This window comes from Cherax quadricarinatus, chromosome 21, assembly GCF_038502225.1.
Source record: "Cherax quadricarinatus isolate ZL_2023a chromosome 21, ASM3850222v1, whole genome shotgun sequence".
In the NCBI taxonomy this organism is placed as follows: Eukaryota; Metazoa; Arthropoda; class Malacostraca; order Decapoda; family Parastacidae; genus Cherax; species Cherax quadricarinatus.
The window spans coordinates 3,727,757-3,747,756 of NC_091312.1; the positions used below are offsets into that span (position 1 = coordinate 3,727,757).

General features: G+C 45.0%; 1 protein-coding gene across 1 annotated transcript in view; it reads left to right on the forward strand.

Annotated features, from left to right (window-relative positions):
- The window catches only part of sprt (PDZ domain-containing protein sprite), a 275,215-nt gene that overhangs the window by 88,735 nt on the left and 166,480 nt on the right, over nt 1–20,000 (forward strand). The window contains exon 3 of the mRNA XM_070087115.1: nt 7,457–7,547. Within this exon, the coding sequence (XP_069943216.1) occupies nt 7,457–7,547 (91 nt within the window). The remainder of the gene's footprint in view (nt 1–7,456; nt 7,548–20,000) is intronic.

Here is a 20,000-nt window from a genome sequence, read left to right on the forward strand (position 1 = left end):
CAGCTGGTGTACGTACATCATACACATGTACTCATCAACTCAGCTGGTGTACGTACATCATACACATGTACACATCAAGTCAGCTGGTGTACGTACATCATACACATGTACTCATCAACTCAGCTGGTGTACGTACATCATACACATGTACACATCAAGTCAGCTGGTGTACGTACATCATACACGTGTACACATTACCACGTCTTTCATCGACTACAATTTCTCAAACTTCCTTTTTTTCGGCCGAAGTTATTAAAAAACCAAATGTAAAATAGCCGAGAGGTTGATTAATTGTCTCTCAATCACTCTGGGGTGAACAACCTTCCCAGAGAGAGAGAGAGAGAGAGAGAGAGAGAGAGAGAGAGAGAGAGAGAGAGAGAGAGAGAGAGAGAGAGAGAGAGAGAGAGAGAGAGAGAGAGAGAACTGGTTTCCATCTCTGATTTATAGCTTCTGCCTAAATAAAAGAGGTAGGTGATAGCTATCGATTTAATCTTTTTCTGTTTTTAATATTAAGTGTTGGAGCTGAGGTGTGTGTACTGTAGACCATGACGATATGTTGTAGACTGAGTCACTTATGCATCATATGGGAATCTTTATTAAGGAAACGCTTCGCCACACAGTGGCTTCATCAGTCCAGTATGAAGCAGAAAGGTGTAAGGAGAGGAGGAGTTTGAGGTTATCAGTCCCTCAACCTGGAATCGATATGTTCAGTCCATGAGTCTTGTAGAAAGTACAGAATAGGGCAGGAGAAGTGGTTTATATAGTGTGAATGGAAGCAGGAGGAGGCGGGATCACAGTGGAACCAACACTAGTATAAGTAGGACTTCGTCCAAAGGTTGGACAAGTAGTGAAAAATTCTTCCATATGTTGCATAAGTATCTCAATCTTCAACTTGTCGGTTTTCAGAACCATTATCACATAAAGATATGCACTGACGTTATTGTCATGTAGTTAACCTGTCATAAAATATGGTTTTACACAAGTTGTTGCATTTGCTGTTAGGGAGAAAAAATTCATTTGACAACTTTCATCGTCGTAAGATCATTGGTGTGAGCTCTGGGGGAGTGACAAGGCGATTTTAGATTTAGATTTTTGCTGTCGAAGCGGCTAGTTCATTGTGCATCCCAGCCTGTGGATGGTAGCGCGAGATTATGCGGATGAACACAAACTGTGACAAGCGAAAAACTTGAGACGAAAGGTGAGTCTATGATCGGGCTGATCATGGCAGGCTCGACCCATGGCAGGCTCGACCCATGGCAGGCTCGACCCATGGCAGGCTCGACCCATGGCAGGCTCGACCCATGGCAGGCTCGACCCATGGCAGGCTCTACCCATGGCAGGCTCGACCCATGGCAGGCTCGACCCATGGCAGGCTCGACCCATGGCAGGCTCGACCCATGGCAGACTCGACCCATGGCAGGCTCGACCCTTGCCTAATATGTTTTTAGCACACTCGCAGTTAAAACACATCCCCTTATGCATTAATTAAAAGTTTAAGGGTGACTGGTATATGTCGGTAACACTCCAATAAATGTCCGAGTTATTTCAAGAAATTACTCCAGTTCTAAATTATTCTTCCCAACGATAGTGTGCGGTTCTAAAAGGTCCTCAACAACGAAAGATTCCAGTATAATCTTCAGATTTCTCTCAGTTACACTTCGTGATTTCAAGACAATGTTATTAGTTTCAGTACAACGATACATGCAGTGTTATCCCTTTGCTTTTTACTGGACAGAAAGTTCGTTGTTAGGAAGCGAGTTCCGGGCGAGGCGTTTCCTCACGATATTCATCAATCATCCGTTCGTATGATGATTATTATCTTCATCATTCGCTTAACAGATGGAGGCGGCAGCAGCGTACGGCTGTTATTTAGACAGGATATAATGAACACGTCGGAGCATTGTTCATTATATTTTTGGGGAGGAGGGCGCAAGACATAATAAGGCCTTTTTTTTTGATGTATCGTCAGTTGGTCATTTTAAGTGATGTACCGCTAGCTGTTTACCTTAAGTGATGTACCGCTAGCTGTTTACCTTAAGTGATGTACCGCTAGCTGTTTACCTTAAGTGATGTACCGCTAGCTGTTTACCTTAAGTGATGTACCGCGGAGCTGGCTTAAATGATGTACCGCCCAGCTGGCTTAAGTGATGTTCCGCCCAGCTGGCTTAAGTGATGTACCGCGAAGCTGGCTTAAGTGATGTACCGCGGAGCTGGCTTAAATGATGTACCGCCCAGCTGGCTTAAGTGATGTACCGCCCAGCTGGCTTAAGTGATGTACCGCCCAGCTGGCTTAAGTGATGTACCGCCTAGCTGGCTTAAGTGATGTACCGCCAGCTGGTTGCTTTAAGTAATGTACCGCCAGCTGGTTACCTTAAGTGATGTACCGCCCAGCTAGCTTAAGTGATGTACCGCCAAATGGTTAAGATGTACCGCCAGCTGGTTAAGTTATACCGCCAGCTGGCTTCCTTAAGTGATGTACCGCCAGCTGGTTACTTTAAATAACGTACCGAAGAGAAGAAACTATGATTATGGTGATTTTTGATGTCCCCTTCTAGCCACCATCTATCCACTTGTGGCCACCATTTATTCCCTTCTAGCCACCATCTATCCCCTTCTACCCATCATTCTCCCTCAACAATCGTCAGCCCCTCCCCCACCTCCCCCTCTACCCCCACCACCCCCACGCACCTCGTAAAGCTTTGTCGTCCTGACGAATTAGAACGACAATTTCCTGTGTTGTTGTGGTTGAAGGGATGTTTGTGTCAGACCTTAAAAAATTAAGGAATCTTTAGCGTTACTCTCTAGTGTTAAGATGATATTTATCCAATTGTGAGAAGAAGTAAAACAAGAAGAAGAAGAAGAAGAAGAAGAAGAAGAAGAAGAAGAAGAAGAAGAAGAAGAAGAAGAAGAAGAAGAAGAAGAAGAAGAAGAAGAAGAAGAAGAGAGTTTATTCTTATTAACTGCAGGCTTAGTTACCCTGGGATAAACCTAGAAAGTCAATCGTGGCTTATTTCCACTGAAATTATCCGGGGTCCTCTTCCCCAGGATGCTACCCACAACAGCCAGCTAATACCAAGGTACCTACTTACTGTTAGGTGCATAGTAGCAACAGGTGTTAAGAAACATGCCTCAGCGTCTCCACCCGGATCGATCCTTCTGTTGCGAGGTGAAGACGCTGCCACTATCTACCCTTCCTCTATTGCCGATGCATTAAGAGGGTATTAATCCTAGGATTTGGAGCCACACTTTCCTAGGATAAATCCTGATTATGTCCAATTCCCCAGGCACTTTATGTACCCTACGGGTTTAGCGGTTGTGGCCACCAGTTCACGCAGCAATTATGACTACAGGGATAATTATGTCTACGGGGGATAATTATGTCTACGGGGGATAATTATGTCTACGGGGGATAATTATGTCTACGGGGGATAATTATGTTTACGTGGGGTAATTATGTCTACGGGGGATAATTATGTCTACGGGGATAATTATGTTTACGGGGGATAATTATGTCTACGTGGGATAATTATGTCTACGGGGATAATTATGTCTAAGGGGATAATTATGTCTACGGGGATAATTATGTCTACGGGGATTATTATGTTTACGGGGGATAATTATGTCTACGGGGATAATTATGTCTAAGGGGATAATTATGTCTACGGGGATTATTATGTTTACGGGGGATAATTATGTCTACGGGGATTATTATGTTACGGGGGATAATTATGTCTACGGGGGATAACTATGTCTAAGGGGATAATTATGTCTACGGGGGATAATTATGTCTAAGGGGATAATTGTGTCTACGGGGATAATTATGTCTAAGGGGATGATAATGTCTACGGGGGATAATTATGTCTTCGGGGATAATTATGACTACGGGGAATAATTTTCTGTGGTGAGTCAGATGTTGCTTCTGTAGTTCCCGTGAGAATGTTGAGGAAGGAGGAAGCCATCCCCTGCCACCCCCTGCCTCCCTGCAACCCTGTCACCCAGCCACCGTACCACCCCCTGCCACCTACCACCCGATGCAAGCCTGCAATCCCATGCCACCCCTGGAACCCTACCACCCACTGCCACCCCACAATCCCATGCAGCCCTGCCATCCCCTCCCACCCTCTGCTACCCTACCATCCCCTGCCACGATACGACCTCATGCCATCCTACCACCCCTGCCACCCTACCACCTTGGCACCCTGCCACCCCTGCCTCCCTACGACCCCATTCCATCCTACCACCCCTGCCTCCCTACGACCCCATACCATCCTACCACCCTGTGCACTCTACTACCCCCTGCCACCCTACCAAACCCTGCCACCCTACCACCCCCTAGCCTGTCACCTACCACCTCCACCCAACTTGCCGCCTGCCACCCACAGCCTGCCACACTTCACCCACGGCCTACCACACGCTACCACAGCCTGCCACATGCCACCTATAGCCTGCCACATGCTGCCCAGAGTATGCCACACGTCACCGACAGCCTGCCACACGCTACCCATAGCCAGTCACGTACTACCCACAGCCTGCCACATGCTACCCAGTCTGCCACCCGCCACCCACCGCCTGCCACACGACACCACAGCCTGGTACAAGCCACCATACTCTGCCACATACCACCACAGCCTGCCACACGCCACCACAGCCTGCCACACGCCACCAGTCTGCCACACGCCACCCACAGCCTGCCACACGCACCACAGCCTGCCACACACCACCAGTCTGCCACACCCCACCACAGCCTGCCACGCGCCACCACATCCTGCCACACGCCATCCACAGCCTGCCTCCTGAAGTCTGTCACCTATCTACTTGGAGCTCGTTCCGGGGGTCAATGCCCCCGCCGCCTAGTCCTTGACCAGGCCTTCCATGGATCAGGGACTGATCAAATAGGGTGTTACTGCTGGCCGCACACAGTCCAAAGTAAGAACCACAGCCCGACTGATCGGGCACTTACTTTAGGTACCTGTCCAGCTCCTCTTGAAGGCAGCCAGGGGTCTATTGGTAAATCTTCCCTTATGCCTGGTGGGAGGCTGCTGAACAGTCTTGGGCCCCTGACACTTATTATGTTTTCTCTTAGCGTACTCATAGCTCCCCTGCTTTTCAATGGAGGTATTTTGCATCGTCTGCCCAGTCTTTTGCTTTCATATGGAGTGTTTTCTGTGTGCAGATTTGGGAGTAGTTCCTCTAGGATTTTTCCAGGTGTAGATTATAATGTATCTTCCTCGCCTGGGTTTCAGGGAGTACAGGTCAAGGACGTTTACTAACCCACACTCACAATGACACTTTCTTCATTTTTTTTTTTCATTAAGTTATCCAATTTCATAATTATCCGATTTTGCATAACTGTTCGATTTTAAATTATTGTCCAGTTTTTCATATTTTACCGATTTTATATAGTTTTTCGATTTTTCATAATTGCCCGATTTTTCATAATCCGTTTATCATAACTGTCCGATTTTTCACTTTTTGAAAAAAAAAATCCATTCTGCTTTATCCGGTTGAAGCGATATCAGGAATATTGTGGGAATTTTAATTCCTTGAATAATTACAGAATACTGTATTGTATTTTGTTAGAAAAATCTAGCAGTTTGATGAGCTTTCGGAGGAATGTGTAACGCTGGTTAATATTTGATCTTTCAGCTTGTTATTACACGCTTTCAGCAGCCTTGATGCTAGACTGTCTGTAGCTCCAGTAAACATGCTGGAGGCATGACGGATCTCCCCCCCCTCCCCCTCCCCCTCCCCCTCCCCTCCCCCCCTCCCTTGTTCCCCTCTCGTATTTATTTCGGCCTCCTTCCCTTCTCACTTGTAATAACAATGGCTATAAATGACCATAATTTTTAAAGGGGTGGACCGGTAAGCCAGCGGAAGGCCTCGGTCAGATGACCAAGAGCTCCAAAGGCGGGTCATCATCTAAGACCCTCGTCAGGAAACATTTGTCCTGTTTCCTGACGAATCTTACCTAACCTAACCTTCTCACTTCAGTGTCACTTGTAGTCCAAGTCGGACCGAAGCTTCACCATGAGTTTCCTTTTCCGAAGTGTGAGAGTTATTATGTGTCGCACACTGAGACAAACTCTCACACTGTGAGGCATGTGTTGCACACTGAGACAAACTCTCACACTGTGAGGCATGTGTTGCACACTGAGACAAACTCTCACACTGTGAGGCATGTGTTGCACACTGAGACAAACTCTCACACTGTGAGGCATGTGTCGCACACTGAGACAAACTCTCACACTGTGAGGCATGTGTGGCACACTGAGACAAACTCTCACACCTCGTGGTGTGGGACAAGACCAAACTCATACTAACAGAGGCTGAGAGATCTAGAGGAGGTGCCTAGAAGCAGCCATCATCAGCGTACCTGACACTATCCATCAGAATCACAACTATTTCACGTTTAACGCCCGAGTGTTTATATCTCTAAAGACGATTTGTCAAGCAGTGACTGGCAGTGTCTGTGTCACTGAAGATATCCAGGCATGACGCACGTGTCTTACTCATCAACTTGTTGGTACTCTACACTAGGTGACCTTCCCGTCGCGGCCCCGCCCACACGACGCCACCCGTGACCTGACCTTCCCTATCTACCTCGTTGGAATGCATTTTTACGGAGTCTGATAAAAAAATCTTTGGTAATTGATGGAAATATAAACACAAATGCAGTATAATGTGATCCTTTAATGACTACGTTTCGCCCACACAGTGGGCTTTTTCAAGTCACATTTGTGTTTATATTTCCATTGTGTCGGTATTTTATACCATTTATTTCCTTGGTAATTGATACCGACAAAGTGGTATAATTAGAATTTGGTATTTATTAGAAAACGTTCCGGTTGTGGGATCAAAACGTTCCGGTTGTGGGATCAAAACGTTTTGTAATAAATATATCTTAGTGTCTGTCATTTGTTTTTTCAACCAATAAACCGAGTAATTTATTTTTTTCTGTACACTTGATAAAGCTTAATACCGAGGAAAAAGTTCAGGACGCACCTGAACTTCGTCATGAAGTTCCTCTCCTAAGTTTAAGTGTTTACTGACTGACGTAATAAGTTCTCGTGTGGAAGATGTTAGCCAGTAACCACTGGTTCTCTGGCTGTGTTGTAGCAACACTCGCGCTCACGAGAATGACACGCGTTCGGAAAACTTTTCAATACTTCGTAATTCATTAATATTTCCTTTTCAAGCTAGGAGACCTGGTCCGAGACCCGTCTTAGCGGGGATGATGTCCTCCAGGACCACTAGCGTATTAGATTTTCAGTTCTATTGTAGTTTGTAAATAAATAATTTTGGCATTATTATTATTATTATTATTATTATTATTATTATTATTATTATTATTATTATTATTATTATTATTATTATTATTATTATTATACAATGTGCTTTATCTGCCTGCCCATGTGTGTAGTCGTTGACTTTACGTGTGTTTGTGTGTGCTTCTCAGGTCGTCCAAGAAGAGTCTTCACTCTGTACATTCGGCTCTGGAGACCTGCAGCGTCCCAGATGGCCAGCTTGGAGGACGTTCCGTCTCACTGGTGAGTATTGCCAGCTGTCATACTCCAGCTGGTTCCTGTCCAGGCTGCTGTTGGCTGCAATATAGTAACAGAAGTAACATATTATGCATACAGGTCTGGGAATCATCGAGGCGACGGCGGATAATGGATGATTATCATCCGAAATGGCGGCAGAGAGAGAGAGAGAGAGAGAGAGAGAGAGAGAGAGAGAGAGAGAGAGAGAGAGAGAGAGAGAGAGAGAGAGAGAGAGAGAGGTTAGGGTTTATGTTGGGTTCTACTTGTTGACGAATAGAACCCTACATAAACTGTCTTGACCACGAGACCAACACTACAAACTGTCTCTGGCAGTAGCATGCGTTATACCTTGCCTCTTGTATAACTTTACCGCGTTGCCTCTAGTATATCCTTAACAGTTGTCATACCTTTAGTATACCTCCGCTGTGGTCGAAGTCGGCAAAGCCGCAGTCGGTTTCGTCACTATGGTCGGCTTCATGGTCCCTGCTGCCCTCGTCATGAACATTCACACGTGGAAACAGCAGTGTTTCTCTGTTTCTATGTCCTCGTGTTCAGTGTTACATATATTACTGCTCCGTCACGTGACAGTGTGTGTTACAGCTTGTGTGGTCATCTGTCCTGGCTGCTCCGCCTCGCCAGCGTCACCACGAAAATGAGCCACTTGACCGAAATGAGCGTGAGAACGTTAATTTTTACCTCCTGCAAATTATGAGAGAAGTTGAAGGTCTCTAATGAAGCAGTACGCCGGGGGACACACTTCAATGGTGGTGTGGCAAGTATGGTGTAGTGTTGTAGTATACCTGCATATCTGTGGCTGGCTCCAAGGATAATCGCTGCGGCCAGGTCTCAGACCCGGTTTAGGGCTTAGTAAATAAGTCTGACGAAGGCACGCAGCAGGCAGTCCAACGTAAAGATCATAGCTAAAGTTATTAGGAGCCGCTTGAAAGAATTCTTCAAGTTACCTCATGAAGATAGTAAGGAACCTGTTAGTAGTTCTCTTAATATTTGAAGGGAGAATGTTTAAAGACCTTGAACCCTTTATACTTTATAATTTGTAAGTAGTGCATTTATTAGACCTATGATTTTAATTATTGGTATTGCTCACAATCTACCATACAGTGTTATTTCAATGTGTAAAAATATTTGTAAACTACTCCCTCGATTAGTGAGCATTTTTAAAGTTTGTTTTTCTCGCCTACATTCCAGGGAGTACACATTGAGGGACTTCAGGAATTTCCAATAATTTACATGTTTCAGTTTATGCCAGCGGTGGAAGCTCACTATACATTCTCCAGATATGTAAAATTATCTGCCTTAAAGGGAGCTATTAAGAGCACGGCAATATTTCAATCTAGAGTACAGATACTTGAAAAGTATCTCAATTACCATCTCTTGGTTGGTTTGAAATGCTATTTATCCTGTGTTGATTTTTCTTGCATTTGTGGCGTAGCGGTGTGTGTTTATAACGTTGTGTGGTGCTGTAACGTGTGGCGTTGTGGTGGTGCATAGTGCTGTGTGGTACTTGGTGGTGATCTTTGTTAGTGTTGTGGTGCTAAGGTGTGATGGTGTATGGCGATGCTATTGTGGAGCTGAGTGTGCTGTTGTGGTGCTATGGCGTGATAGTGTATGACAGTGTTGTTGTGGTGTTATGGGAGTGTAGTGTGTTGTGTTGTGTAATTGTGGTGTTGTGTGACTGTGGTGTGTGGTGTTGTGTATCCAAAATACGATACTATGTGTCGCAAACTGCCCTTCTCACACTATACCATTCACTTATATATCCATACCTCACCTATGCTATCTGTGCTTGGGGTTCAACTGCAGCAACACACCTAAAGTCAATAATAACCCAACAAAAAGCCGCAGTAAGAATAATCACTAAATCCCATCCCTGGCAACACCCCCCCCCACTCTTCATAGATCTAAACTTACTCCCTGTTCAGAACATCCACACTTACTACTGTGTAATCTATATCTACAGGACCTTAAATTCCAATATTAACCTTGACCTAAAATGCTTTCTTGATAGTTGTGACAGGATCCACAGGCATAACACCAGACACAAACATCTCTATGACATTCTCCGTGTCCGACTAAACCTTTACAAAAATTCGATGTATTTCATATGACCTAAAATCTGGAACACCCTACCTGAAAACTCGAGAACTGCAGACACATTCATCACTTTCAAAACTACAGTTAGAAAACATCTTATCTCCCTGATATACCCCGACAACTAACTACATGATAACCACCGGTGGTTCACAATTAAACTCACTCACCCACTGACTATAAACACAGAAATACTAATCTTAATCTTAAAATAATGAATCCTTACTAGTCATAAGTTTGCCTATGATACTCCAATATAGACACTTTGTATTGTGCCAAAACAAAAGCATTCACATTGCTAAACTCACAAATTATAATGTAGTCACTTAGCCCTAATACCATAATCTGTAAGGATTTAATGTTAAGAATTAATCTAAGTCTGCCCGAAATGCCTAGCCATGCTAGGTGTCCTAGTGGCCCCCTTTGTAATTAGTATTTTATAACATGTAAACCACACAATACCCAAAACCTGTAAACCCCACACTGTAACCCTTATAGAGACTAAACTTGATTTGATTTGATTTGATTTGACTGTGGTGTGTGGTGTTGTGTGACTGTGGTGTGTGGTGTTGTGTGACTGTGGTGTGTGGTGTTGTGTGACTGTGGTGTGTGGTGTTGTGTGACTGTGGTGTGTGGTGTTGTGTGACTGTGGTGTGTGGTGTTGTGTGACTGTGGTGTGTGGTGTTGTGTGACTGTGGTGTGTGGTGTTGTGTGACTGTGGTGTGTGGTGTTGTGTGACTGTGGTGTGTGGTGTTGTGTGGCTGTGGTGTGTGGTGTTGTGTGACTGTGGTGTGTGGTGTTGTGTGACTGTGGTGTGTGGTGTTGTGTGACTGTGGTGTGTGGTGTTGTGTGACTGTGGTGTGTGGTGTTGTGTGACTGTGGTGTGTGGTGTTGTGTGACTGTGGTGTGTGGTGTTGTGTGACTGTGGTGTGTGGTGTTGTGTGACTGTGGTGTGTGGTGTTGTGTGACTGGTGTGTGGTGTTGTGTGACTGTGGTGTGTGGTGTTGTGTGACTGTGGTGTGTGGCTGTGGTGTGTGACTGTGGTGTGTGGTGTTGTGTGACTGGTGTGTGGTGTTGTGTGACTGTGGTGTGTGGTGTTGTGTGACTGGTGTGTGGTGTTGTGTGACTGTGGTGTGTGGTGTTGTGTGACTGTGGTGTGTGGTGTTGTGTGACTGTGGTGTGTGGCTGTGGTGTGTGACTGTGGTGTGTGGTGTTGTGTGACTGTGGTGTGTGGTGTTGTGTGACTGTGGTGTGTGGCTGTGGTGTGTGACTGTGGTGTGTGGTGTTGTGTGACTGTGGTGTGTGGTGTTGTGTGACTGTGGTGTGTGGCTGTGGTGTGTGACTGTGGTGTGTGGTGTTGTGTGACTGTGGTGTGTGGTGTTGTGTGACTGTGGTGTGTGGCTGTGGTGTGTGACTGTGGTGTGTGGTGTTGTGTGACTGGTGTGTGGTGTTGTGTGACTGGTGTGTGGTGTTGTGTGACTGTGGTGTGTGGTGTTGTGTGACTGTGGTGTGTGGTGTTGTGTGACTGTGGTGTGTGGCTGTGGTGTGTGGCTGTGGTGTGTGGTGTTGTGTGACTGGTGTGTGGTGTTGTGTGACTGTGGTGTGTGGTGTTGTGTGACTGGTGTGTGGTGTTGTGTGACTGTGGTGTGTGGTGTTGTGTGACTGGTGTGTGGTGTTGTGTGACTGTGGTGTGTGGCTGTGGTGTGTGGCTGTGGTGTGTGGTGTTGTGTGACTGTTTACCTGGAGTTTACCTGGAGAGAGTTCCGGGGGTCAACGCCCCCGCGGCCCGGTCTGTGACCAGGCCTCCTGGTGGATCAGAGCCTGATCAACCAGGCTGTTGCTGCTGGCTGCACGCAAACCAACGTACGAGCCACAGCCCGGCTGATCAGGAACTGACTTTAGGTGCTTGTCCAGTGCCAGCTTGAAGACTGCCAGGGGTCTGTTGGTAATCCCCCTTATGTGTGCTGGGAGGCAGTTGAACAGTCTCGGGCCCCTGACACTTATTGTATGGTCTCTTAACGTGCTAGTGACACCCCTGCTTTTCATTGGGGGGATGATGCATCGTCTGCCAAGTCTTTTGCTTTCGTAGTGAGTGATTTTCGTGTGCAAGTTCGGTACTAGTCCCTCTAGGATTTTCCAGGTGTATATAATCATGTATCTCTCCCTCCTGCGTTCCAGGGAATACAGGTTTAGGAACCTCAAGCGCTCCCAGTAATTGAGGTGTTTTATCTCCGTTATGCGCGCCGTGAAAGTTCTCTGTACATTTTCTAGGTCGGCAATTTCACCTGCCTTGAAAGGTGCTGTTAGTGTGCAGCAATATTCCAGCCTAGATAGAACAAGTGACCTGAAGAGTGTCATCATGGGCTTGGCCTCCCTAGTTTTGAAGGTTCTCATTATCCATCCTGTCATTTTTCTAGCAGATGCGATTGATACAATGTTATGGTCCTTGAAGGTGAGATCCTCCGACATAATCACTCCCAGGTCTTTGACGTTGGTGTTTCGCTCTGTGGTGTGTGGTGTTGTGTGACTGGTGTGTGGTGTTGTGTGACTGTGGTGTGTGGTGTTGTGTGATTGGTGTGTGGTGTTGTGTGACTGTGGTGTGTGGCTGTGGTGTGTGGCTGTGGTGTGTGGCTGTGGTGTGTGGCTGTGGTGTGTGGCTGAGGGGTGAGGGGAGTGTGAGGGGAAGTCACGACCGCGCGGGCGAGCTCCGTCAAAAATTACTTTCCCTGATAGTCCCAAGTGGGAACAGAGGGCGGGAAATAAGCGTGTGGAACCATAAAGTGATATACTTCCTTGTGAACCAACATAAAAGGAATATCAGTGGCTAAAGCTCCCGCTTCACACACGGAGGGCCCGGGTTCGATTCCCGGCGGGTGGAAACATTTCGACACGTTTCCTTACACCTGTTGTCCTGTTCACCTAGCAGCAAATAGGTACCTGGGTGTTAGTCGACTGGTGTGGGTCGCATCCTGGGGGACAAGATTAAGGACCCCAATGGAAATAAGTTAGACAGTCCTCGATGACGCACTGACTTTCTTGGGTTATCCTGGGTGGCTAACCCTCAGGGGTTAAAAATCCGAACGAAATCTTATCTCATATGGTGAGTGCCGGTTAGAACAACGTTACTCTGGAAATAAGCCTGACCAGCACCTGGAGGTTACCTGGAGGTTATTCCGGGGATCAACGCCCCCGCGGCCCGGTCCACGACCAGGCCTCCCGATGGATCAGGGCCTGATCAACTAGGCTGTTACTGCTGGCCGCACGCAGTCCGACGTACGAGCCACAGCCCGGCTGATCCGGCACTGACTTTAGGTATCTGTCCAGCTTTCTCTTGAAGGCAGCCAGGGGTTTATTGGCAATTCCCCTAATGCTTGATGGGAGGCTGTTGAACAGTTTTGGGCCCCGGACACTTATGGTGTTTTCTCTTAGTGTACCAATGGCGCCCCTACTTTTTATTGGCGGCATTTTGCATCGCCTACCCAGTCTTTTACTTTCGTAGGGAGTGATTTCTGTGTGCAGATTTGGGACCATTCCTTCCAAGATTTTCCAAGTGTAGATTATGATATATCTCTCCCTCCTGCGTTCCAACGAGTACAAGTCAAGTTCTTCCAAGCGTTCCAAGCGAACTATTGCCAGATGTCGACACAAGTGAAAATAAACAAACAGATACTGAACTATCTATAAGCAACATGACGAGTGACAAATATATATATGTGTAGCGACATAGTGAAATAAATTGTAGATACGAGTAATCTAAATTATCCCCAGTATAGCGTAAAATATATGGTGTAGCGTATGGGAACATTTACAAACGACTGGCACCAGCGAACTATTGTCGGAGGTCCAAAGAAGTGGATATAACGGAGGAATATTTACTACAGTAAAAGTAATAAAACGAGTGATGGTAGCATTGAGGTGCAGGGAATCACAATATACATAAATTAAGCATACAATCGAGGGAAAAGCATAAGTCTATTGTGTGACGTGTTTTTCCCCGTTACCTCCCTTAAGTTTACTGCTACAGAAGTGCAGGGGAAAGTTACCGGAGGCCTAGTGCCGTAAGAGATAAGATAAGATAAGATTTCGTTCGGATTTTTAACCCCTGAGGGTTAGCCACCCAGGATAACCCAAGAAAGTCAGTGCGTCATCGAGGACTGTCTAACTTATTTCCATTGGGGTCCTTAATCTTGTCCCCCAGGATGCGACCCACACCAGTCGACTAACACCCAGGTACCTATTTGCTGCTAGGTGAACAGGACAACAGGTGTAAGGAAACGTGTCGAAATGTTTCCACCCGCCGGGAATCGAACCCGGGCCCTCCGTGTGTGAAGCGGGAGCTTTAGCCGTGTGAACAATATAATAATAATAATATCTTTATTTTACTACAAGTACATGTACAGGGTATACAGTCCTAGCTGATTACAATGACATACTACTATATAGAAAGTCCCTTGTTATGCTCCGGAGGCATTTCGGGCAAATTAGGTCAGTGTCCCAGGTTGCGACCCACACCAGTCGACTAACACCCAGGTACCCATTTTACTGATGGGGAACATAGACAACAGGTGGAAAGAAACACGTCCAATGTTTCTACTCTGGCTGGGAATCGAACCCAGGCCCTCGCCGTGTGAAGCGAGAGCGTTAACCACCAGGCCACCAGAGCCCACACCAGTGTAGTGTAGTGAAAAGAAAAGTGTATCTTGAACGAATACACTGTATATCCTTGAGATAACCAGTGTACAACACGGTTATAAAATGCCAGTGATAAAATAAAAGGAAATAAAATAAAAAAATGGGTGATGGGTGAGTGTACTTGTGCTGGTCTTGACATGTGACGAGTGTTACACCAAGGTACCAGTTACCACATATAACCAATAGACGAAAAGGATATAAATAGGCAGTGATATAGTAAACTGAACTTATGGATAAGAGTTAATCATTTTAATCCCGAGTGTAGTGTAAACCTGTTATAATTATATGGGAACAAGTTGAAAGTGACACCCGCACCCCACCTCCAAGCCCCCGCCTCGTGCCCCTACCCCATCCCCCGTCTCGTGCCCCCATCTCATTCCCCGGATCCTACCCCACCCATCCAACAATCCCACCCACGGCCTTCCCTCCTCGCACCCCCACCTTCTTTCCAGTTTTTAGTTAGTTTAATGTTTATTATGCACCCCATACCCATCCTGTGGGCGATAGTCAAAGATTACAGAGGTACATAATGGGTCCAGGGACTGGGCCTCAAAGTTTTGATAGCTGAGCAAGTTACAGAGGTAATGAATTCACAATTTACAAAGGTAATGAACTCACAATTTACAAAGGTAATGAACTCCAGGTAGGTCTAGTCACAATCATGACAAGTTACAAAGGTATTTACAGATTACAGAGGTACACAATGGGTCCAGGGACCGGGCTCCAAAGTTTTGATGGCTGAACTAGGTACAAGGTAATGAACTCACAAGTTACAAAGGTAATGAATACTGTAAGAATGGTTGCGGCACATAATAACTACACCATCCACCACATACACCTGTTTTAAAAGTAATCATGGCCAGGAATAAAGGCTGTTGCATATGTGAAAAAATCTTTGGTAGAAACATGAGGGGCATTGATTGTGAAATATGCGGCGAAACATCACATATATCATGTACAAAGCTTCATGCAACCATGATAAATGACCAAAAACAAGAAAGTCGTTTCTGGATCTGCCCCAGTGAAAGGGACAACTGGTTAAGCATAAGAGAGGTACTGAAAAGTGGTAACCTAGAAAGCGTAAGGAAGTTTCTAAGGAGCTTGCCAGAGTTATACAAAGAGTGGAAAACAGAGGAAAAGGTACAAGAAAAGGAGGAAAATGTAAATAGAGATGAAAACCAAAGAGTGAAAGTAAGAGCAAGAGTAGAAAACGTCATATAGAGCAAGTCGGAAAAGGAAACAGGGATACATAACATAGTGGAAAGGGGAAGGAAGGATGAGAAAACTAGAACAGGAATAAACGAAAACGAGCAAAGGGAAGAAATTAGCCTAGAAGAAAGTGAACAAGGGAACTTAGATCAGGTGGCAGAACTTAGGAACGACACAGAATCAATAAATATAGGTAGTCAGAACATTTGCAGCTACTATGTCTATATGGCAGAGATTGTTGGAATAAACACACCAGAAAATATGCGAACATGTTGAGGAAGGGAAAGTGTCATTTCAACACAGAGTGCAGCAGGTACTTCCATCCAGTAATGTGTAAAACTTCAATGCAGTCCAGAGAATGTTATGACCTGAGCTGCCCAGACCATCATGTAAAAGGAACGCGGCGCTACAGAGTTAGCAGAGAAAGGGAAATTGAACAGCATTCTTTTTTAGACAAGAGAAAAGATCAAAACAAAGGAAGAGACAAACAGGGGGAATGGTACAGAGAGGATAGGTGGGTTCAAGGCCGAATAAGCAAATAAATGCAAAGCCAGTACTGGAGAAACCAGGGGAGTGCACACCAGGGGACATACCAGGTAGTACACCACCAGTGGTACTAATGAAACACAAAGCCAGACAAAACATCCCACTTGGTAATTCCTGCTTCATATTTGCAAATATTCAGGGTTTGAAATCAAATAAAAATGACAAAGTTAGTTATGTCATTGGGCTCCTGACAGAAGTGAATGCCATATTCAGAGCATTTACAGAAACACATACAAGGGATGTTTTGGATGGAGAGATAAAGATGTGATAGAATCAATAGGTCACAGGGAGGCATAGGAATCTATGTAAAGGATACTTTGTGTTGCACAGAAGTGCTGAATTCTACGAATGATATAGTAGAAATTCTAGGCATTAAAGTTGAAAATAGGAATTTGGTAATTATCCTAGTATACAAACCACCATCGACAACTCCTACACCAAATATTTTACTCCTTGGAGATTTTAATCTCCCTCATGTAAAGTGGAAGATGGCACAACGTAATGTTATACCAGAAATATCCCCAGGAAGCACCCTGGCTCAACAGGTACATACCAGGGAAATAATGAGGTTTTGTGAAAAGTACTCTTTAAGCCAACAGGTAATTGATCACACTAGAAATGAAAATACCCTGGATTTGATATTCACAAACAACGAGAAACTGATCAGAGACAACAGTTTCCAAAACTATTTACTCTGATCATAACATCATAGAGGTTCAAACTAGTATTAACTCAGGGGTAGGAAACTGCATCGCTAAAGTTAGAGACGGGATGTTCAGTAAGTTTAATTTTGGTAATAAATGGTATAAAATGCCGACACAATGGAAATATAAACACAAATGCAGTATAATGTGATCCTTTATTGACAACGTTTCACCCACACAGTGGGCTTTCTCAAGTCACACACGGATCTACCTGGGGTTGGAAGGTACGAGAGTATTTATAGTCAGAATGTTGAGGTCAGGTGAAGAATGTTGCATCTGATGATCCACCGGGTGGGGTTATAGAGTCTTGGGTAGCTTGGCAGGGGTATTGGACGAGTTGTAGACCTACTGCAGTGTTCTATGTTCTTATGTGGGATAGAACTATCAGTCCAGCACATCTCAAACACTCGGGTGATCTTCTCAATCGCATTCGCAACATCAACATCAGGAACAAGAAACTTTCCAGCCTTGACGTGACTTCCCTATTCACCAAAGTACCTACTACACAAGCCATCGATCTCTTGCGCAGGAAAATTGACGATTCACTTGATCTTCCCATTCCAGCCAACGATTTCATCGACCTTGTTGAACTGTGTTGGGTTTACGTGTTTCTCCTTCGAAAATCACCTCTTTCAGCAGACTTTTGGACTACCCATGGGTTCGCCACTCAGTGCAGTCCTGGCGAACTTATACATGGAACATCTAGAAGCCGAACGTTTCTCCACCATTATTCCTTCGTCTGTCACCTGGCTCCGTTATGTTGACGACATTCTCCTCATAACTCCTAAACGCTTCAACGTTCAAGCTCTCCAAGACAAGCTCAACCAGGTCGAGCCTTCAATCCAGTTCACACTTGAAGAAGAAGTCGACAACACTATTCCTTTCCTTGATGTTCTGCTCTGCAAAGCTGACCACGAACTTCGTTTTAAAGTCTATCGAAAACCCACCAACCAAAACGATCTTCTCCACTTCTACTCTCACCACGACACCAAAACCAAACGTGGTGTGATTATAGGCTTCTTCCTACGTGCACTCAGAATCTGCAGCAATGAGTTCCTTGAGGAAGAATGCACTATAATTGAACAAATTTTTTCCAAACTCCACTATCCTAGTCACTTCATCAGAGACTGCAGACGGCGGGCATTAAACATCTTCAACACACCCAGAGAAGACACTGCCGAAAAGAGATACATAGTCCTCCCCAACAACTCCATTGCCAAACATGTTTCCAACATCTTTGCCAAAACATCATTCCAAGTATCTACCTCCACAACCACGACCATCAAGGACATCACCAGTGGTAGACAGGACCAGCCTCCATCCTCTGCAGGGGTATACACAATCCCTTGTAATGACTGCAACAAATTATATGTGGGCGAAACATCAAGAGACCTCCAAACACGCATTTTAGAACACCAATATGCAAGCAGGACTGACGATACAAGGAATGCCTGTGTACAGCATCGCAATTCACACAACCATTTAATTAACTACGGAAACTCAAGACTTATAGCCACAGAAGACAACACTCAATACAGAAGAATCCTGGAATCATCGCTTATCTCTATAACCAACAATTTCAACCAGAACAATGGCTTCTATAACATAGCTGAACCACTCGCCAAGAAACTTCTTCATCGCTATCCCACATAAGAACATAGAACACTGCAGTAGGTCTACAACTCGTCCAATACCCCTGCCAAGCTACCCAAGACTCTATAACCCCACCCGGTGGATCATCAGATGCAACATTCTTCACCTGACCTCAACATTCTGACTATAAATACTCTCGTACCTTCCAACCCCAGGTAGATCCGTGTGTGACTTGAGAAAGCCCACTGTGTGGGTGAAACGTTGTCAATAAAGGATCACATTATACTGCATTTGTGTTTATATTCCCAAGTTTAATTTTAACAACCATAGAATTGACTGGGAAAAAATAAACCAAGAACTATCAGACATACCCTGGGAATCAGACATGAGCGACCTAAATCCCCACCAGTGCCTAGAGAAGCTGAATACAGAAGCATACAAAGTATGTATGAAACATGTACCATTGAGGAAACCCAGAGGAAGATCAGATATGGAGAGAGAGCGTAGGAGATGATACAGAAAGAAGAAAACAGGTTACTGAACTGCTTAAAAACACAAATATGCTACAACAGAGGAAAAATAGACTTAGCAGAGAGATGACTGAATTAGAGCAAAAACTTAGGATGTCATACCTCACAGAAGAAGTACAAAAGGAACAAAAGGCCATACAGGATACTGCAAGAAACCTAAAATATTTCTATTCCTACGCAAAATCCAAGCTAAGAACTACCTGAAGAACTGGACCACTAGTGAGAGGAGACTCATATACTGACGATGAACAGGAAATGAGTGAAATCCTAAAAGAACAGTATGAGTCGGTGTTCAGCAACCCACTAAATGACAGCAAGGTAGAAAATGCAGAAATATTTTTCACTCCAGAAGAAGGCCGCACAGACCAACTAACTGACATTAGTACAAATCCCATAGATTTCGAAAAAAGAAATGGACATGCCCACTCACTCAGCACCTGGACCAGATTCATGGAATGCTCTGTTTATAAAGAAGTGCAAAGTACCACCAGCACGACCCCTCACTATTCTTTGGAGAAAGAGCTTAGATCTAGCTGAAATACTGGAGGCCTTAAAGAGTGCAGACATAGCTCCTTTGCATAAGGGAGGTAGTAGAGCACTAGCTAAAAATTACAGACCAGTAGCCCTAACTTCTCACATCATAAAAATCTTCAGAAGAGTGATGAGATGGCAGGTTACAAATTTCATGGACCAGCACAACCAACATAACCCGAACCAGCATGGTTTTAGAGCAGGACGATCATGTCTGTCACAGCTGCTGAACCATTATGACAGAATTATGGAGGCACTGGAAGACGACTAAAACGCAGATGTGATTTACACAGATTTTGCAAAGGCGTTTGACAAATGGGATCATGGAGTGATAGCGCACAAAATGAAGGCCACGGGCATTACGGGGAAGGTAGGCAGATGGATTTTCGGTTTCCTAACACACAGAACACAAAAAGTAGTAGTGAACAGGGCAAGATTCAGCATCAGCGAAGTCAAAAGCTCAGTGTCCCAAGGCACTGTCCTGGCACCTCTGCTGTTCCTCATCCTCATAGCAGAGCTAGACAAAACCACCCGGCACACTTTTG